Raw genomic sequence first — 17,727 nt, forward strand, 5'->3', positions numbered from 1 at the left:
CTCCTGCAAGCCAATCAGGTTGCTGACAGACTCACTTCATCCAGGAGCTGATTGGCTGCTCCTGCAGGCCAATCAGGTTACTGATTCACTTCCACCTGGAGCTGGATTGGGTGGCATTCTAGATCCTATTGTTCTAGGATTCAGCTCAGTACATAACACCAATCCTCACAACAGCCTCATAAGGTAGGCTAGGCAGGAAGATAGTGACCAGCTCAGGTCAGCCAGCAAACTTTACGGCCGAGTTGGGACTAGCAGAACAAGTCCTCAGCCCAACACTTTTAACCAGGACACCACCCTGGCTCCGTTTCTGCATGGCGAGGCTGCGGACATGCCATTCATTTGACGCACATTCCCTCTCTGCAAAGTTAAACTATGGAACTCCCTCCCACAGGAGGCAAGGATGATTACCGACTCAGATGGCCCTGAGAGAGGAATAAGCAAATTCATGGAGGAGGAGAGAGAGGGCTATCAATGGCCACTAGCCACGATGGCTATTCTCTGTCTACACAGTTGGAGGCAGCAATGCTTGTGGGTGCCAGTTGCTGGAAGCTGCAGGAAAGGAGAGGGCTCTTGTGCTCGAATCCTGCTTGTGGGTTTCCCTTTGGGGCCCCTGGTTGGCCCCTGTGAGAACAGGATGCTGGACTACCTAGGCACCCATGGACCTGATCCAGCAGCCTTCTTCCGATGTTCTTATGAATCCGGGGAGATGTAGCTTACCCTTCCCAGCACTACGATTCCCAACACCCTTCAAAAAAAAACTGCAGTCCCCAGGATTCTTGGAGGAGAGGAAATGGGATTCAGTTGCATGGTGTGTATGCCGCCAGAACTGTGCGGAAACCCAGCACTCATACGCATGAGCACAGGCGTAATGCAAGCTGGAGATAGACACGCGCTGTTGGTCTGTAGAAACACACCATCAGGAAACGCATTAACTTTTTGTCTTAGGGAAAAGCCCGGCTCAGTCTGGGATCTTTCTGAAGGGGGCAAAGGTATCCCCTCCAGCGCATTCCTTGCACACATGTGCCAGAGGACTGTACTCCATGCACTCAAAGCAGAGGGAGGGAGGGAGATGGATGGAGGGGGGCAGAGAAGCCCCCTTATTTAGCAAGGGGCAAAGGAAGGATAATGGTTACTTAGAAAGTGCTCCAGACAAGCTGTCAGGTTGAATTCAGCGCACTGGAGTCTCGCGCTGGGACAGTCCTGGCCTTCAGGGATCCCCTGTGAGCAGTGTTTCCTGCCTGCTCCAGCGCAGAAACAACAGGGCTTTGTTTCCAGGAGAGGTTGCCTTCCCCCTCCTTTTTCCCCTTCTCTCTCTCTCTCTCTCTCTCTCTCTCTCTCTCTGAAAAATGCACATGGCCACCTCCAAAGAGGGTCAGGGAGAAATGCAGACACAACACCAGCCATGGAATTTCAAAGGAAAACAGTGGTGGTGGTTGTTTTTTTTAAGCCCCCAAGAGCAAGCTACTGTTTCTCTTGGAACCAAAAAATCCCGACTTTATAGCTCCACACAGGAGCAGCAGCAGCAGCAACAACCAACAACATAAAGTATACGTGGTGGTGGTTGCAGGTGGGGGACGACACGACAGCAAATTTTGGTGCGCCAAGTCCTGACATGGATTTGGGGTTGTTTGGCCAGTAAAAGAAAAGAAAAGGAATGGGGGAAAGATGCAAAGGGTTCATGAGAGGGAGAGACGGTTAAAAAGAAAGGAGATTCCAACTATAGGTCAGGAAGAACATAATGAAGGGAAGAGCTGTTTGACAGTGGCAACGGACTCCCTCGGGAGGGGATGGAGTCTCCTTCCTTGGAGGTGTTTCAGCAGAGGTTGAATGCCCATCTCTCATGGATGCTTTAGTTTAGTTGATATTCCTGCATTGCAGAGGACTGGACCAGAAGACCCTTGGGGGTCCCCTCCAATTCTATGAAATCTCTCAGGGTCAGCAAAGGTTGTGTTTTTCTATCTGCGGAAGGTCTTCCTGGCAGGATAGCCTCCTACATTCACAAAAGATGCTTCAAAAACTAATAAATTGCTTATGGAGGTGTGTGATCCTTCCCTTGCGGAAAAAGGTCTAGAACTCACTCTTTCTAGAGTAACTCTACTTCTGAGGGCGCAGCGAGATGTGCTATTTGTTAAAGAGTTTTTAGCGTTGCATAGCTGTTGGTGTTTTAATTAAATTGCCTTCTCTCTCTCTCTCTCTCTCTCTCTCTCTCTCTCTCTCTGTGTGTGTGTGTGTGTGTGTGTGTGTGTGTGTGTGTGTGTGTGTTTGGAGGGAAGAACAGATTTGGACCTCACATGTGGGGAAGGTTGTGGGGTTTTTTTAAACTCATTGCCCTGCCTGCCATCCTCGTTGGAACAGGAGCGGTGGTGTCTGCCCGCTATCTGCAATAGGCTAACCACTTGCACATTGCAACTCCCCCCACCCCGCCCGCAAAAAAGAGAGGAAACACACTGAGGAAAAAGAGGACACTGGTTTGCATAAACATGCACGTGCTGATTTATATACAAATCTACAGAGAATTACAATAATCTGAATAGAAATATGTCCTGTTTGTGCATTTTTACCACAGAGGGGTACAGGAGTGCCTGCTTTGCATTACACTGGGACATCAAAGCCATCAATGTCATAGAATTATTCATTCATTCATTCATACAAGGTATGTGCCATTTAATTACAATGTTCTCTAAGTGATTTACTAAGATACAAAATAAAAATAAGTAAAAACTTTTAGCGGGGCAGGGAGGTATTACTACCCCCCATCCCAATGCCACCAATACTAATTATCTTCAGGAATAATGAATGAAGCAACTCAAATTTGTATTTTGTGTGTATGTTTAATATTCATTCGGTTGTGTTGTCTGTCTGTCTGTCTGTCTCTTTTCTTTCTTATATTGATGTTACTTAACTGTATGTCCTTTCTTAAATAAATAAACAAATTAAAAACTATAAAATGAAACACACTCTCTCTCTCTCTCTCTCTCTCTCTCTCTCTCTCTCTTCCCCCCCCCCCCCACGCCTGTGGTTCCCCTATTCTTATGCCATTTTACCAAAAGGCACTGGCGCCATCTCCAGGGGGTCCTGGGTACCCACAAAGTTTTCACTGTGGGTGCCCATTCTCTGCCTGCTGCCACCACCCGCTGCCTTAGCTCTAGCTCTCCCGCACCACGGTGGCAACTGGGCTGGAGCCTCTGCCTCCACCACGGGTCCTCTGTTGGTTTTTTGTGTCCCCCCAACCCCCCCTTCTCTGCCATTCCCCCCCCCCTATTTTAAAAACTGTGCTGCCAAAAGCTTTTTGCAGACTCCCAAGACCCTCACCAAAATCTGGCCTTTTAAAAACAAAAATGTAATTTCCCTTTTTAAAAAACAACATTCCTGACCGTTCCTGTGATGCCTGAAGGTTTTTATGTCTTCTGCACACATCCCTTACATTTCTCCATTTAAATTGTTGTCGCTGCTGTTTGCTGGATTGAACGATGGATGAATTGAACAAGGATTTAAAATGGCGCTGAACAGCTAATGGGCAAAGAAGAAGACCCGAGAATTCTAAAGTTCTTGCCACACCCACTTTTGCACATTGGCCACACCCACATTGGCCACACCTACTTTGATGAACGACCCTCAGAATGTTGACTGAGGGTCAATGCTACCCTCAGCCTCAAAAGATTTAGCTACTCCTTACATAAGCCATGCCATTTTGCATTGCCATATTGAAATCTGGGTTTGGCAAAACGTGAACGGTGTACCTTGCCTGCACATAAATTACCTTGTGATGTCTCCCATTTTCCTTATGTGCCTGCAATATCTGACCTGGTCTGCCAAGTCATGGAAACCGAAACAGACTCTTTCCCATTAAAACAAAACAAGCAGAGAGGTCCAAATCGTTCCACTTAATGATGAGAGGAGCCTCATTTCGTTTGCAAGAAAATTGTTCCTTGGCCAGGAAAGCCTGATGATTCTCATTAGGACCACTCAGGTCTCCAAGGCAGCTGAAGACAATTTGTACCAAGGACGCGAAACCCCGTACATTTGTTTGGTTGGGATGCTTGCTAACGGGGAACCTCAGCCAATGTCCAGAGGAGGCTGGGCTTGATCCCAAAGGAACCTGCCACACGAACCACAAGGCAGACTTGTGGAGGGAGCCAGAGACAATCTGAGCATGTTCCCCAGCAAAACCACAACTGCCTGTGATACTCTTAAGAGCAATCTGCTCTCTTGCTTAGTGGCTTGGTTCCTAACCATGAATGCTGATTAATAGCCAAATTAACACCAGCAAGGAATGCATAGCACAGCCCCTCCAAGTGTCCCTATTTTCCAGGGACAGTCCTAGATTTGCAAAATCCATCCCGTTTCTGATTTGATCCTGGAATGTCCCGCTTTTCCTTAAGGGTAAAGGTACCCCTGACCGTTAGGTCCAGTTGCAGATGACTCTGGGGTTGCAGCGCTCATCTCGCTCTATAGGCCGAGGGAACTGGTGTTTGTCCACAGACAGTTTCTGGGTCATGTGGACTAAGCATGACTAAGCCGCTTCTTGCGAAACCAGAGCAGCGGACGGAAACACCGTTTACCTTCCCACCGGAGCGATACCTATTTATCTACTTGCACTTGGTGTACTTTCGAACTGCTAGGTGGGCAGGAGCTAGGACCGCCTAGCAGTTCAAAAGCACACCAAGTGCAAGTAGATAAATAGGTATCACTCCGGTGGGAAGGTAAACGGCGTTTCTGTTCATCCCATTGTGGGGATTCGAACCGCCAACCTTCTGATCGGCAAGCCCTAGGCTCTGTGGTTTAGACCACAGCGCCACCCGCATCCCCCTATTTTCCTTGGAGAAATCTTGGGGGGTATGATAGCATACCTACCGACTAAGGTGGCAGCCAAGCTAATTGTTGTTGAGGGGGGGCAGTGTGTGTGTATGTGTGTGTGAGAGAGAGAGATCTTAATTTAGCAGTCATTTCTGTTCCCCAGTTATACCGTGCAAATAAACACAACCCCTGAAATGCTGACAATGAGTTTCATGGTCTTTTGGTTCCACAGTGTGTAACATCCCCTGTTAACCTGTGGTGCATTTCAAGTCCCAGTCTGCAATACCACTTGATTCCGGAGTGCCCTTTGGATTGTTGCTTGACTACAGTTCCCATCATCCCGCAGAAACAAGCCCAGGCCCCATAGTGTTTATCAGATGTCCTTCAAAGTGTGTCTCTTCCAAGGGAGGTGTGGAGGGGGTGGCTGCATGGACATGCTCTCCCTGGGGAAATGCACCTAGTGCCATCCTTGACCATTCTTAGGCACCAGGCTAAGATGTTTTTTCCACCTAGCCCTTTGGCGGTTAAATCATCCTCTCCTGTGGTGCTCATCTTTTAGTTCATTGTTGGATGAGCATTTTGGGAATGTTGTACTTTGCACTTTTTTAATGTGGTTTTTTTAAAAAAAATATCTCTATTTTATCTTGAGACCTTGGAGACCCTTTTTTGGATAAAGCAAATAAGAAATATGAATAGCAGCAGCAGCAGCAGCAAAAAAAAGCCCACAAAACATTTCTAACCACTGGGCATGCTAGCTGGGATTGATGGGAGTTGGAGCCCAAGAATATCTGGAGAGCACCAGGTTGGCTACTCCTGATTTCCTGCATCCCATAGTATACACTCTCTAGTCCAGAAAAAGCTCTCCTTACGCCACACTGATTGCTAAACTTAGAACATCATGTACTTGCATGTTGCACAAGATAAGCGCACTTGGGGGAAATCCAATTTTTTCAAACCAGTTTGAGCAAATATGGGATCCATTTGCTGCATTCTGGATGTCTTAATTTCAAGAACTGACAGCCGAGTTGTTATTGTTGTTTGAATTATAAATTATTCTGCCCTTAATCTAATAAAGTGGGGTGGGGGGGAGACAGCATTTCCCTGTGCTAGTTTCCAACAAATTCTTAGGTCTGCAAAAAGGAGACCTTTTCTTCTTCTTGGGATTTTTTGTGGGCAATTTTTTCCTTCTTCATTCGACTCTGATCCTTTTTTCCTTGTATTTAGAGGCAGACGAACGGGGAAAGCACCCCTGTACATTAACGGCGTGAAGGCCAGACACCAAATAAAATGCAGCCTCTTTCATGCTCTGCACAAAAATATATCTAAGCAGGTTGCCTTTTGAAAATGAACACAGGGCTGCTCTCGAGTGATAGAAGTTATGCCAAATTCAACAAAACCCCACAAAACCCAGAAGGGTCACTTTTGCAGCCTGAGCGCGCTCTCTCCCTCTCCCTCCTTGCCTTCCTATGTTTACAGCTCTCTCGAGTGAGGTTGATGGGTTTGTGTGCACCCCCTGCTTGCAGATGGAGGCTCTGGGCTCTCCTTGTTTGCTTCGTCCAAACAAGCTTTTGTTATTATTTTCAAACAGATACCCATTCACCCAGAGAAGGAGCTGGGGGCAAGCACGGGGAGCTTTGTTGCCACCTTGCAGCCGGGCTGCTCAGAGGAGGGCAACTGTAGGGCGCAGGGTGCTGAAGTGGGCGGCTGCTGCGGAGACAATGGCAGCACCTGCAGGGTGCCGCATTCAAACACACACACACACCGGGCCCGTGTTTGTGTGCTGCTTCTCTCTGCCTGCGAGGCAGCTGGCGGCTGAGGTTAGAAGGCGCAGCAGCGGTATCAGATAACATCCTCTGCTGAGGCCGAAACCACACAGAGCAGGAAACACGAGGGTGTCACCCCAAGCAGGCACCCTTGTGATGATCTCCCACCGCTCGGCCGCAAGGCCTACGCTCATCTTCACCTCTTCAGGGAGTGCATCGTCACAATCTGCAAAATCACGCCCTGCCGCTCATTGCAGCCGGTAATGATGTGTTTTGGGGGGTGGGGGTGGGACTCAGAAGAATGCAAAAAGAAGAAACTAGTCCTCATCAGCACCAGCTATCAAGGTTTAGGTCCACAGACCCTCCAAGTGTCCCTTTTTACAGAACCCGTCCCAGTTTCTGATTTGATTCAGGAATGTCCCACCTTTCCTTAGGACGTCCCTATTTTCATGGGAGAAATGTTGGAATGGCATGCATTCATTGCAGCCATCATGGGCTTCGGTGCTCTCTACAGAGTTTTGGACCACAACTCCCATCAACCCCTAAGATGTCAGGGAGGGTTGGTTTAATGTGAAGCTCGAAGCAGTCCCTCCTCCAGGAGCAATTTTAAGGCGTTCTGAAGCAGCTTACCCAAATCTTTGAAGCAGGTGATCTACAAACAAACAAACAAACAAACAAACAAACAACCCACAGGCCTCTTGTCCCTGATAGCTGACAGTTTCTCCTCTTTTTTTGCATTCTTGTTGCTTTCATTGCCACCTGCCTGTCTTTTTGTCTTCCTGGTTGTGGAAAATCACAGTCCCGTTTCGGAGCCTTGCCTTTTCTGTAACATGCAATGAAAGCCTGACAGGTAGGGGAGGGCAAAGATAGAGGAGCAGAGATTTTTATGAGCAGGGGTGATGATGTCATCTGCCAGGGTACTGGGCTTCTAGACGGACCCTTCTTGTTCTGGCTAAAGACAGAGGTGAGGGTTTTATTAAGTCTGCACTAGTTTTCTTTCTGTACAATGCCCTGCAATCATAAGATGAAAGGCGGTACATATATATTCATAGAAATAAACAAAGTAAGGAGGCTTTCAAAAAAATTTGAACTTGGGAGAATCAGGAAAATAATTAAGTAGAGGCTGGGTCCTTCTTTCCTTTTCTTCAGTGGGGTTCCCAGTTCATGCTAGCAAACTTAATGCTAAGCTTTCTTTGCAAGAGGGTTTGCATTTCTAATTAAAAGCCAAAGGTTGCATTTCAGTTGGTCGAAGATCTTTTGTTAATGCTCAATGCACCTTTTTTTTTTTTTACAAGTAGAACCTATGCAGACAGCAGTAAGCACACCTGAGCTCAAAAGAGCCCACTCCAAGCACTTCATACAAGCTTGCTCTGGGTTCCTTTTAGAATCCAGTTAAACCCAAAAATAATATCTACGGGATGTTACTCTGATTAACAAAACAGAGCTTTTTTTAAAAAAAAATGTATGTAACAAATGTATGTATGTAACAAAAAATGTAACAAAACAGAGCTTTTTTTTAAAAAAAAATGTATGTGTCGAGAGGTTTTGGCTTCCGTCTTTATCAACTGCTCTGATAAAAAGGAACGGCACTGTTTCCAAAGTGTCAGTTGCGGAGACTGGAGGACATCGTCCATAATGCGGAGACCATTCTCCAGCCTGAGGCCATGCTAACATGTCCTGCATACACACCCAGAGGTTCTCCCACTTGCTTGTGTTGTTGTCATCTCTACAGCAATTACTGATCAATCCAACAGGCTGCAGATCTCTGAACTGAAATATTTCGCAGCTGGTTGCTCCACTTCTTTTAGTCAAATTGCAGATTTGTAGTTCCTAAAATGTGTGTGTAGGCCAGTTGTAGTATTACCTTATGTACTGGATATATCCCACCCCCCTTTGCACTCATATACTTTATACTCATATACTCATGCACTTTATATATTATATTGCAGGACCTGCATGTGATGCCCAGGACAGAGCCTTCTCTGTGGCAGCCCCAAAGTGGTAGAACTCCCTCCCAAAGCGCATACCTGCCAAGTTCCTGCCAGAAAAATAAGGGATTGGCAGACAGGAAGTCGCACTGTGGCCCAGTTCCATAGCTGCCAAGTTCTCCCTTTTTTAAGGGAAATTCCCTTATGCTGAATAGGCTGCCTCGCGAGAAAAGGGAAAACTTGGCAGCTATGCCCAGTTCCAAAATGGCCGCCGTGCCAGAAATTGCTTCTGCGCATGTCCAGAGACTCCAGACATGCACAGAAGGAGCCTCCCCCGGCCGGTAAGTAAACCAGGAAAAAAGAAAAAAATCTGTTTTTCCAGCTGGGAATGGCTGGAAAAATGGGGGTTTCTGGGGGAATACAGGAGACTTGAAGAGATACATTTGGCAACTTCACTATATAGCATCCAGAGGATGCTGAAAACGCAGCTCTTTACCCTGGCTTTTGACACCTAAGATGTATATTTTCAGGACCCACTCTATTTTGGGTGGCTGCATCTTTTAATTTCTTAAGCTCTTTATTAAATGGTTGCACCCTGGGACCTTAGGGAGAATGACAGGTAATAAATTAAAATTGTGATATTGAATTGCATTGTTTTGATCTTGAGTATTATATATTATCTTGATTATTATATATTATATGCTGTTATGGCTGTAAATATGAAAAACACATCTAAAAAAAGGAAATTGTAGTCAATGAAACATCAAGTTATAAAAAGACCTGGCCCTTTTCCCTCCCCCAAAATCTCCTAGAGCCAAACCCATCAACCGTCAGCACACAGGAGATGTTGGCAGAGCTTAAACTGAAACAGATATGCTGCTTGCTTGCTTCTTCTTTTTTCTGTAGGTGGGGAGGGTTAGGCTATAAAGCCAGGATGAAGCTGGGATTTAGATTAAGTGATTGCTAAGGGAAATGGACTCAGCGGCTGCAGGATGTGGGAATGTGGAAGTACCACGAGGCACAACACTTTGCAGAAGGGATTTTTATATAAAATGTGGGCTTCGTGCTGAATCAGACAGTTGCAAAGGCATGAATTAGCTAAAATCCAGACCCCGCCCCACCCCCCTTGTCAGAGAACAAGCAGGCACTGGTGGGGTACTCTGCCTGGAAAGTCATCAGGAGGATTCTTCGCTTGTTGGCCTCTAGACGGTCAAACGTCCAAAGAGTACCAAATGTCTAGCTTCAACGTTTGAGTGATCCACAGGACATTTTCTCCATGGATCTTGACTAGCAATGCAATCCCATGGGGCACACTTATCTGAAAGTAAGGGCTCCCCACAGACAGTCATTGTTTAGTGGGTAGGATTCAGATTGCACACTGCCAAAATTCAAGTTGCAGGATTAACGTGGGTTTGGTGCTTTTGTGCGAAAAACCTGCTCCTCCCCCCTCCTCCCCAGATATGCAAGAAATATTTTTGCATTAAGGAAAATGGGCAAATCTGTCCATTTAGGTGCCCCTCATTTTTTTCCAGGCTTAAATTTAATCTGCCTCGTTTCCACATCCATCTGCATTTTTTCCTGTACAAATCTGCACAAACATTTCTGGGTGTGTGTTTTTTTCTATATACAAACTTTTGTATCCAATTTGGGCCCATTTCTGCAGTTTTCCAATCAACTCTCCTTATTATAATATATGATGATGATGATGATATATTATTTGTACCCCACCCATCTGGCTGAGTCTCCCCAGCCACTCTGGGCGGCTTCCAATCGAATATTAAAACAATACAGCATTATTTTTATATATATTACACATATTTTTATGCATCCTTTTGGGGCAGAGAACTGCCTCACAAATTTCAGAAGAGGGAGGAGGAGAGGTCAGGTCGGGATGGCGGAGGAGGCCAAGCAGACTTGCACCACGCTAGACCAACAGGCGGTGGCTGATGAGGAGCACCAGTGAAATGGAACAAAGGAGGGGATGAGGGAGGAAGAGGAAGTTGCCAGAGTCGTCTTTGCCATAGGGCCTAGTGGCGCGTTGTGCCAGGGCGCCAGCCTCTGGGGGGTGCTGACAGGGCGCAACCAGCCACTAAGCCCTATGCTGGTCCCGCCGCCGTGCTGCGCCTACTTCTCCTTTTCCCCGTGCTGTGTGCGCGCTGCTGGCGAAGCCTCTCCGGAGGCCGCGATCTCCCCTTCCCAGCTCTCCCCTTCAGCTGAGGTGGAGTATCGGCAAGGGGGAGGCGGCAAGCACGTCAGGGCTGTTGCAGGATGTGGCGGCAGCGGAGGACGAGGCACCGTGGTCGGGGCCTGGCAGGAAGGCGCACTGCACTCCCCAGGAGGCTTCGGTGCTGCTCTTCCCTGGCCAAGGCAGCCGCTGAGGAAAGTGCGGGCGAGGCGGCAGGCATGTGTGTGGGAGGGGGTGGGAGCGCCCTAGGGATCCCTGCACCAGGGCGCGAGACAAGCCTAAGACACTAGTGGAAGTTGCTCCTTCCCCCTCTCTATTGTTGCTCACACCGGGCCAGGCTCCTCATCAACCGCACCAACAGCGATACAGCCACCATTTTGGGCCAGCTGAGCTGAAATATGGGGGGTTGTGTTTGAAGTCCAAACGGGACAGGGGACACTTTTGTCCAAAAATGGGGCAACCTCTGGTATCATGAAGAGGAGGCCACACAAAAGATGGATAACCAGGAGAACTTTTCCAAAAGCAGTTAATTTCAGGGGTGGCTGTGTGTGGGGAGAGCTTTATTGCAGAGCTAGAAGCAGGATGCCCGATTACTGACTCAGTTCCTGGTATGGCAAGCCAGGAGGGACAAGACAACACAGTACACATCCAAAGACCAAGATCAGCCTCTAGGATGCGCACACTTTAAATTTTCCATCTGCTCACCAGCTGCCTCCACAATGCTATGGTCAAAGCCTTCACACACATACACTCACAAGACTCACAAGATATTGTACAACCTGCACCCTCTTAACATGATGAGAAAACCCAACCCCTAAAGAAGTGCTGCAGACCTGCTTTGGATCTTTGCTCAGCTTTGGTTTGGCAGCGATGCAGACATAGAGAAGGAGAGAGGAGGCCATGGAGGCGGAAAGGTCCAGTGGCTGCCTAGCATGGATGGGGGGTCTCTACCGGGGCGGGGGGGCCACGAACAGGGCCGGATTTAGGTTTGATGAGGCACTAAGCTACTGAAAGTAATGGGGCGCTTTATATGTCCAGCTGGCCTTTGTCAACAACAAATTGTCACTGTTTTTGTGTGTTGAATATATGCTATATGGTAATTTATGGACCTAACAGGAGCCATTTGAACATAACAAAATATGTATTTTATCAAAGTAATTGTTGAACTGAAATGCAATGAAGAAGAAGTATATTAATAGTGAAATTGGGGTGGTGGGGTGGTCCTAAGCTATAGCTTGTTTAGCTTTTACGTAAATCCGGCACTGGCCACGAATGCAATTACACACCTGCACTGACTAATGCGACAAACAGAAAAGTAGAGCACCATCAACACACTCGGGTGCATTAAAAGCAATATACAGCAAAAGAAGGCAAGTCTCTGCCCCAGTAAGGCGAGGATCTGAACTTCAGACCAGGAATAGGGAACCTGTGGCCCTCCTGAACTTCATAGTGTCATAGACTTGTGGAGTTGGAAGGAACCTCAAGGGCCAACCTCTTCCAAGGCAGGAATCTCAACTAAACCACCCATGATTGATGCCCATCCAACCTCTGGCTTTAAAACCTCCAGTGAGGGAGAGTCCATAATCTCCGGAGGGAGTCCACTCCCCTGTTGAACAGCTCCTAACGCCAGCAAGTTGCTGGACTGCAACTCCCATCAGCCCCAGCATGCATGGCCAATGGCCAGGATTGATGGCAGTCGTAGTTCAGCAGCTTCTGGAGGGTCAAAGGTTCCCCACGCCTGCTGTAGACAATGGGGAAGAAAGGAAAAGCATCCTCCCCAGCCTCTGGGATGAAAAGACAAGGAAGCAGATTCTGCGCATTTCCAAACTGAGTTTCTTGTTTGGTGTTTGTTTTTGGTTTTTTTAACAGCGAAACAGTCTCAGACAAATGATCAAGATCCAGAAGAAGGAACTCACCTTCTTTGGCATTGAGTCGAGAGGATTGTTCCGTGTGGGCTGGTGTGTTGTAAGACAGCAAGGAACTACCTGGAAAGGGGGAAAAAATAAAGGACAAGAAGAGGTTTAGCCTGTGCAAAAACAGGTATTTTTAAAAAACAATGTGTAGGGAAAAAAGCCTTTATTTTGGATGGGGTAGGGTAGAGAAATGCGGCAATTAAGTATTCATGATCAAATTATTTGCTTGGAAGGGATCTGTGCAGAGAAAGGAAGGAGAAAGGAACGGTTTCCTAGTTCCCTTCTGCAGTTAGGATAATCGAATTGTAGAGCTGGAAGAATCATCCCAAGGATTATCTAGTCCAACCCCCTGCAATGCAGCGAACCACAGCTAAAGAATCCCTGATGTTCATTATCTCAAAAGGAAAACCAGCAGGTGTTCTGGAAAGTGCATCATCATAATCAGAGGTCAACATCAGGGATCACGTCTAATCTTGATGGAGCACTATCTATGACTAGTTGCCATAGTCCAGAGACGTCCAACTCCCAATAGACTGCGATCTACTCACAGTATTAAAAAAAGGGAGTGATCTATCCATTGTCGTAAAAAGACTGGCAGTGATCTACCCAAAGTTGTGGAGCTTTCTTTTAGGAAGCCAAACTTGTGGAGCTTGAGCTTTTTTTTAGTAAGCCAAAGTTGTTGGACTTTTTTTAGTAAGCCAAAATTGGGGTTTTTTGTTTTTTGTTTTGCTTTTTTTGTAAGGAGATTACTGAAGGGCCAGAGATCAACCAGGATCTATCTGGAACACCCCATGATCTACCAGTAGATCGCAATCTACCTGTTGGACATGCCTGCCATAGTCTATAGATGAAGGCTGTAAATCAGTTCAAAGTATCTAGCCAATTAAATCTCCCTGTCTGAATATAAACGAGACAATAATTTTGAAGTGAAAAACATCCCCCATGTTAGAGAAGAGGCATCATCTGAGAAGAGGCATTGCCCCCATTTGGCCAAGTGTGAGAGAACTGGGAATACCTTTCAAGATATGACACATACCAAAACTACCGTTAAATATTTATATTATCTATCTATGGGTTGTATCCAATGTTGGTCATACTCCAAGTAGACCCCCTGGCATGAATGGACATGACTAATTTAAGTTTATTAATTTCAATGGGTTTGATCCGAGTAGAACTTAGATACAGCTAAGGTTGGGAAACAGAGATTCAACTAAAAATTCATGAAACTGACCTTGCCATTTGAGATGAAATCAGATTCCACTGATTCTTCAACAGGGGTAAATTTCATTAAACTCATGGGTTTTCCTTCTGATTAGCCTTATGCAGGATGGCATTGTTAATCTCAGATTCTCCTCTCCTCTCTCTCCAAGCGGCATATGATTCTCATCATGCCCATACGATGCCCATTAGGGGAAATGTGCAAGCAGGATTCAATGCAAAATAGCAACTCTCCCCTCCTGTGGCTTCCAACAACTGGTATTCAGGAGCATAGCTGCCTCTCAACTGTGGAGGCAGAGCAGAGCCATCCCCCCATCAACAGCCCTCTCCTCCTCCTCCATGAATTTGCCTAATCCTCATTTGAGTGCCAAGGTTTCCTAACGGAAACACATTTGCAAGCAATTTCTCTTAATGCTATTTTCACAAATGCTGGCCTTGTTATGCACATTTCTCCTTACAATACAGATTTTTGTGCACATTACTTGTTTGCACATTACTTGTTTTGTGCACATTACTTGTTTACTTGTCACAAACCATCAGAGAGGTGCAAATTCCAAGGAGCTACTGCATTTTGGTTCACTGATAGTTCCAGAATGTGTGATTTATTTAGGTTGGTTCACATTAAAATACAAACCAAGCCAAACTTCTCACCCACCCCCTTATCCTTGGTTTTCAGTTGGTGTTTCGTTTCACTTTTAATTTGTTCCTTTCAAATATCTCAGCGAGGGAACTAATTCATGCCTGACACGTTTTCTGGCTTCTGGTTGGAAACGGATCCAGACTTCGATGTTCAGTATGACAAGCATCAGCCAGCCAGCCAGCCCAGTGCCCCAAGACCCAGCGATCAGACAGACAGCCTACATGGCTGAAGTTACAGACGGTGGGGCAGGGAGTGGGGCTGGGGTGGGAGAGGGGGAATTCCCGTCTAAGTGAACTTGTCAGATAAAACAAGGGCCACTCTCTGCTGAAAAACACAAGTTGTGGCTGTCAAAAGGGAGAGAGTCACCCCAGGTTTATTGCTGAAAGTTCTCACCTTTGCCCGGCAGTCTGAGGTTTCTAGTTGGGAACACCAGAAAAGGAAGAAAAATGTGTTTCCTATTAAGATGCTTAAATGAAAAAAGGAGGGGAATGTGGGGGACGGGGGACGGAGGGGACGGGGGACGAAGCAGACATCAAGACTTTAAGGGCACTGAGGCCAGCAAAAATACCAGACCTGGAATCCTTAACTGACAACTTTTGCATTCTAAGAGGCAACTCGTGCCGGAATGGCAAGCCCTCACTGCTAATTCCAGGTTATTACTCATTTTATAATTTTTATCGAAGTAAAGTTAAACAAAGGAACACAATAAAAACAACAGAAGTTCAAACACACGACAAAGAAGCAGAGTACTTAAGACCATTAGGAAATTTCACATTGTACCACGGGAAACTGATAAAACATTTGGCTGCAGAGTGCAGGGCTGCTTGAAAGCCCTTTTGCAAACAGCCCCATGCTGCCTTTTAAACTTCCACTACCCAGACGTTTAGAGTTGCAAAACAAATGGTGTGTGTGTGTGTGTTGAACATCCTTATGCTATGCTTTGAAGCCCCAACAGTTGGGGGCTTCAAAGCACAGCATCACCTGATGTCACTATGTTATTGGACAACCGACAGGTGGGTGACCCCGCCCATCTGTCAGATTTGGCCCTCCAAGGGTAAGGAGGAAAGGATCTGTCCTGCTGGGCAGAAAGGTCCCCCATCCATGGTGTTTCATTTCAGATAGTGCAAATGTGTTAAGTTTACCTTTAGATGACAAGAGAATCAGATCTCCTCCCACCTCACCCCTTGCTGAGTCTATAGAGACTGAAAAAGGATGTGGCTGATCCTCCTGTAAGCTGCTTGTTTGTGATTCTTACCCTGGTGCCTTCAGGGCAGGACTCTGGCCCAGGACCCCAATCAGCTACCATAGGGCTGGATTGCCCTACTTTTAAGCAAGTGAAGTGTCCGCCCGGAGAACCATGAAACCCAGAGTCTAAAATTCCCCAGCTGCTCCACTGCTCTCTGCAAAGTGTTCTTCACTCACTGCAGTGGGTTAAAGTGCCCCCAATGTCTCTCTGTTGTGGGGAAGTAAGGAGCCATCTCCTCGAGCGCCCTTCTTGGTTCAGAGATGCAGCGCAAAACATCCAGTGGAAATTAAGTCTGGAAAAACAATAAATTCCCTTCAAAGGCATGACGCCACAAGGGAGTTGCCCAGAAATCCAGAAACCAGACTGTCGTGAAGCAGACGTAGGAACAGCTGCTTGGAAAGGAGTCATGTCCAGTAGCCTGGCTTGGGCTATGAACACACTTTAATGAGAACAAGGCTTTGCCCTATCTCCCTCAAAGCCCACACCTCTTCCAACCCCCAATTACAGCCAGAGATGCCGGCAGCAAGAAGCAGCGCAGAGGATCGCAGCCTCATCCGTTTTGCACACTGACTCCATAGCCTATGGAGTCAGTGTGCAAAACAGAAGAAAGGAACAGGTCAGGTGCCAAGGGAGGCAGGCTCGTGCAAGTCATGGACCACAGCAATCCAGCTGAAAAGTGTGCAGAAGAAGGCAACCAAGATGATTAAGGGTCTGGAAACCAAGCCTGAAGAGCAGTGGAGGAGGGAGTTGGGGATGCTTAGCTTGGAGAAGAGAAGACTGAGAAGTGATATGAGAGCCATCTTCAAATATCTGAAGGGTTGTCATACAGAAGACGGAAGAAGCCTGTTTTCTGCTTCTCCGGAAGAGAAGAGCCAAACCAATGGATTCAAGTTACAAGAAAGGAGATTCCAGCCAAACATCAGGAAGAACTTTCTGATGGTAAGAGCCATCCAAGAATGGAATGGATGAGCTTGGAAGGCGATGGACTCTCTTTCATTGGAGGCTTTTAGAGAGAGGTTGGATGGCTGTCTGACAGGGAACCTTTCGCTGTGATTCCTCCATTGCATGGGGTTGAATTAGATGACCCTTTGGGTCTCTTCCAACTCTACAATTCTACGATGGTTGAGCGCAGGTGACTGCACTGTGACGGCAGGAAAACACCAAGAAAGCGATGTTGATCAGCGCAACTCTCCTAGTTGTCAAGTCAGATGTGGGCGGAAAGAAGCCTCAGAACATGGCAGTGCTGAGCATTACGTCCTCAAAGTTGCTGCACTCCAGGAAACCACATTTTGAGGCAGATAAGAGTGGGAGGCTGCTGAACTGGGGGTTGCTGGCAAATCTGTTTGGCTTTGGGTTGCACTGAAATAAGACTTTGATGGGTTCACTCATTGAGAGGCTGGTTGAACCCTGGAACTGGGAGCCAACTAACGTCTACGCAGAGCAGACCCACTGAAATGAATGGACCTAAGCTAGCCATGGCAGTAAAATTCAGCAAATCTGTTCTGTATTGGATACAAGTCTTCGTGACTGGATCTTACAAATTCCAGTTGTACAGAAAGCAGAATTGCAAACCCTTTGGTTCCTCTTTTGCACTCTCCCCATGCAAAGCAGATTTGCACGGATCGCATTTCTGAGTTCACATGCATATAGGAATTCTGCTCTAGCTCTTTCTTAGGACATACATCTGCATGCAAGCCCAACTATACATTAAACCAGCCATGGGACTTGCAGCCAATCAGGTGATAAAAAGACAACAACATTCTAGGCACACCCCCCATGGCTTTCCATTGGGATTACACCATGCGTGGAGGGGACATGTGAACCTTCCCTCCCCAGTTGCAACCCTAATAGAAACAAACCTGTGCTGCAATTAGCAATGGGGGGCAAAGTTCCCATTGGCCCCTATAAGTGTCATGTGTGCTGTGCCCCTAAGGAGAGGCTCCCCACACACTTCACTGTATATCGCTTCCACAGAGACAGAGCGTCTATAACTACTTAATCTTTCCATCAATTAATTGGAGACACCTTTTTTCAGTC

The 17,727-nt window shown here is 46.7% G+C and overlaps 1 protein-coding gene across 1 annotated transcript in view; it reads right to left on the reverse strand.

Moving 5' to 3' along the window:
• FLI1 (Fli-1 proto-oncogene, ETS transcription factor) overlaps nucleotides 1-17,727 on the reverse strand; it is an 89,910-nt gene that overhangs the window by 14,342 nt on the left and 57,841 nt on the right. Inside the window, exon 5 of the mRNA XM_035138987.3 lies at nucleotides 12,590-12,658. Coding sequence (XP_034994878.1) covers nucleotides 12,590-12,658 — 69 coding nt within the window. The remainder of the gene's footprint in view (nucleotides 1-12,589; nucleotides 12,659-17,727) is intronic.

Source organism: Zootoca vivipara, chromosome 14, assembly GCF_965207765.1.
Source record: "Zootoca vivipara chromosome 14, rZooViv2.hap1.1, whole genome shotgun sequence".
NCBI classification, from domain to species: domain Eukaryota; kingdom Metazoa; phylum Chordata; class Lepidosauria; order Squamata; family Lacertidae; genus Zootoca; species Zootoca vivipara.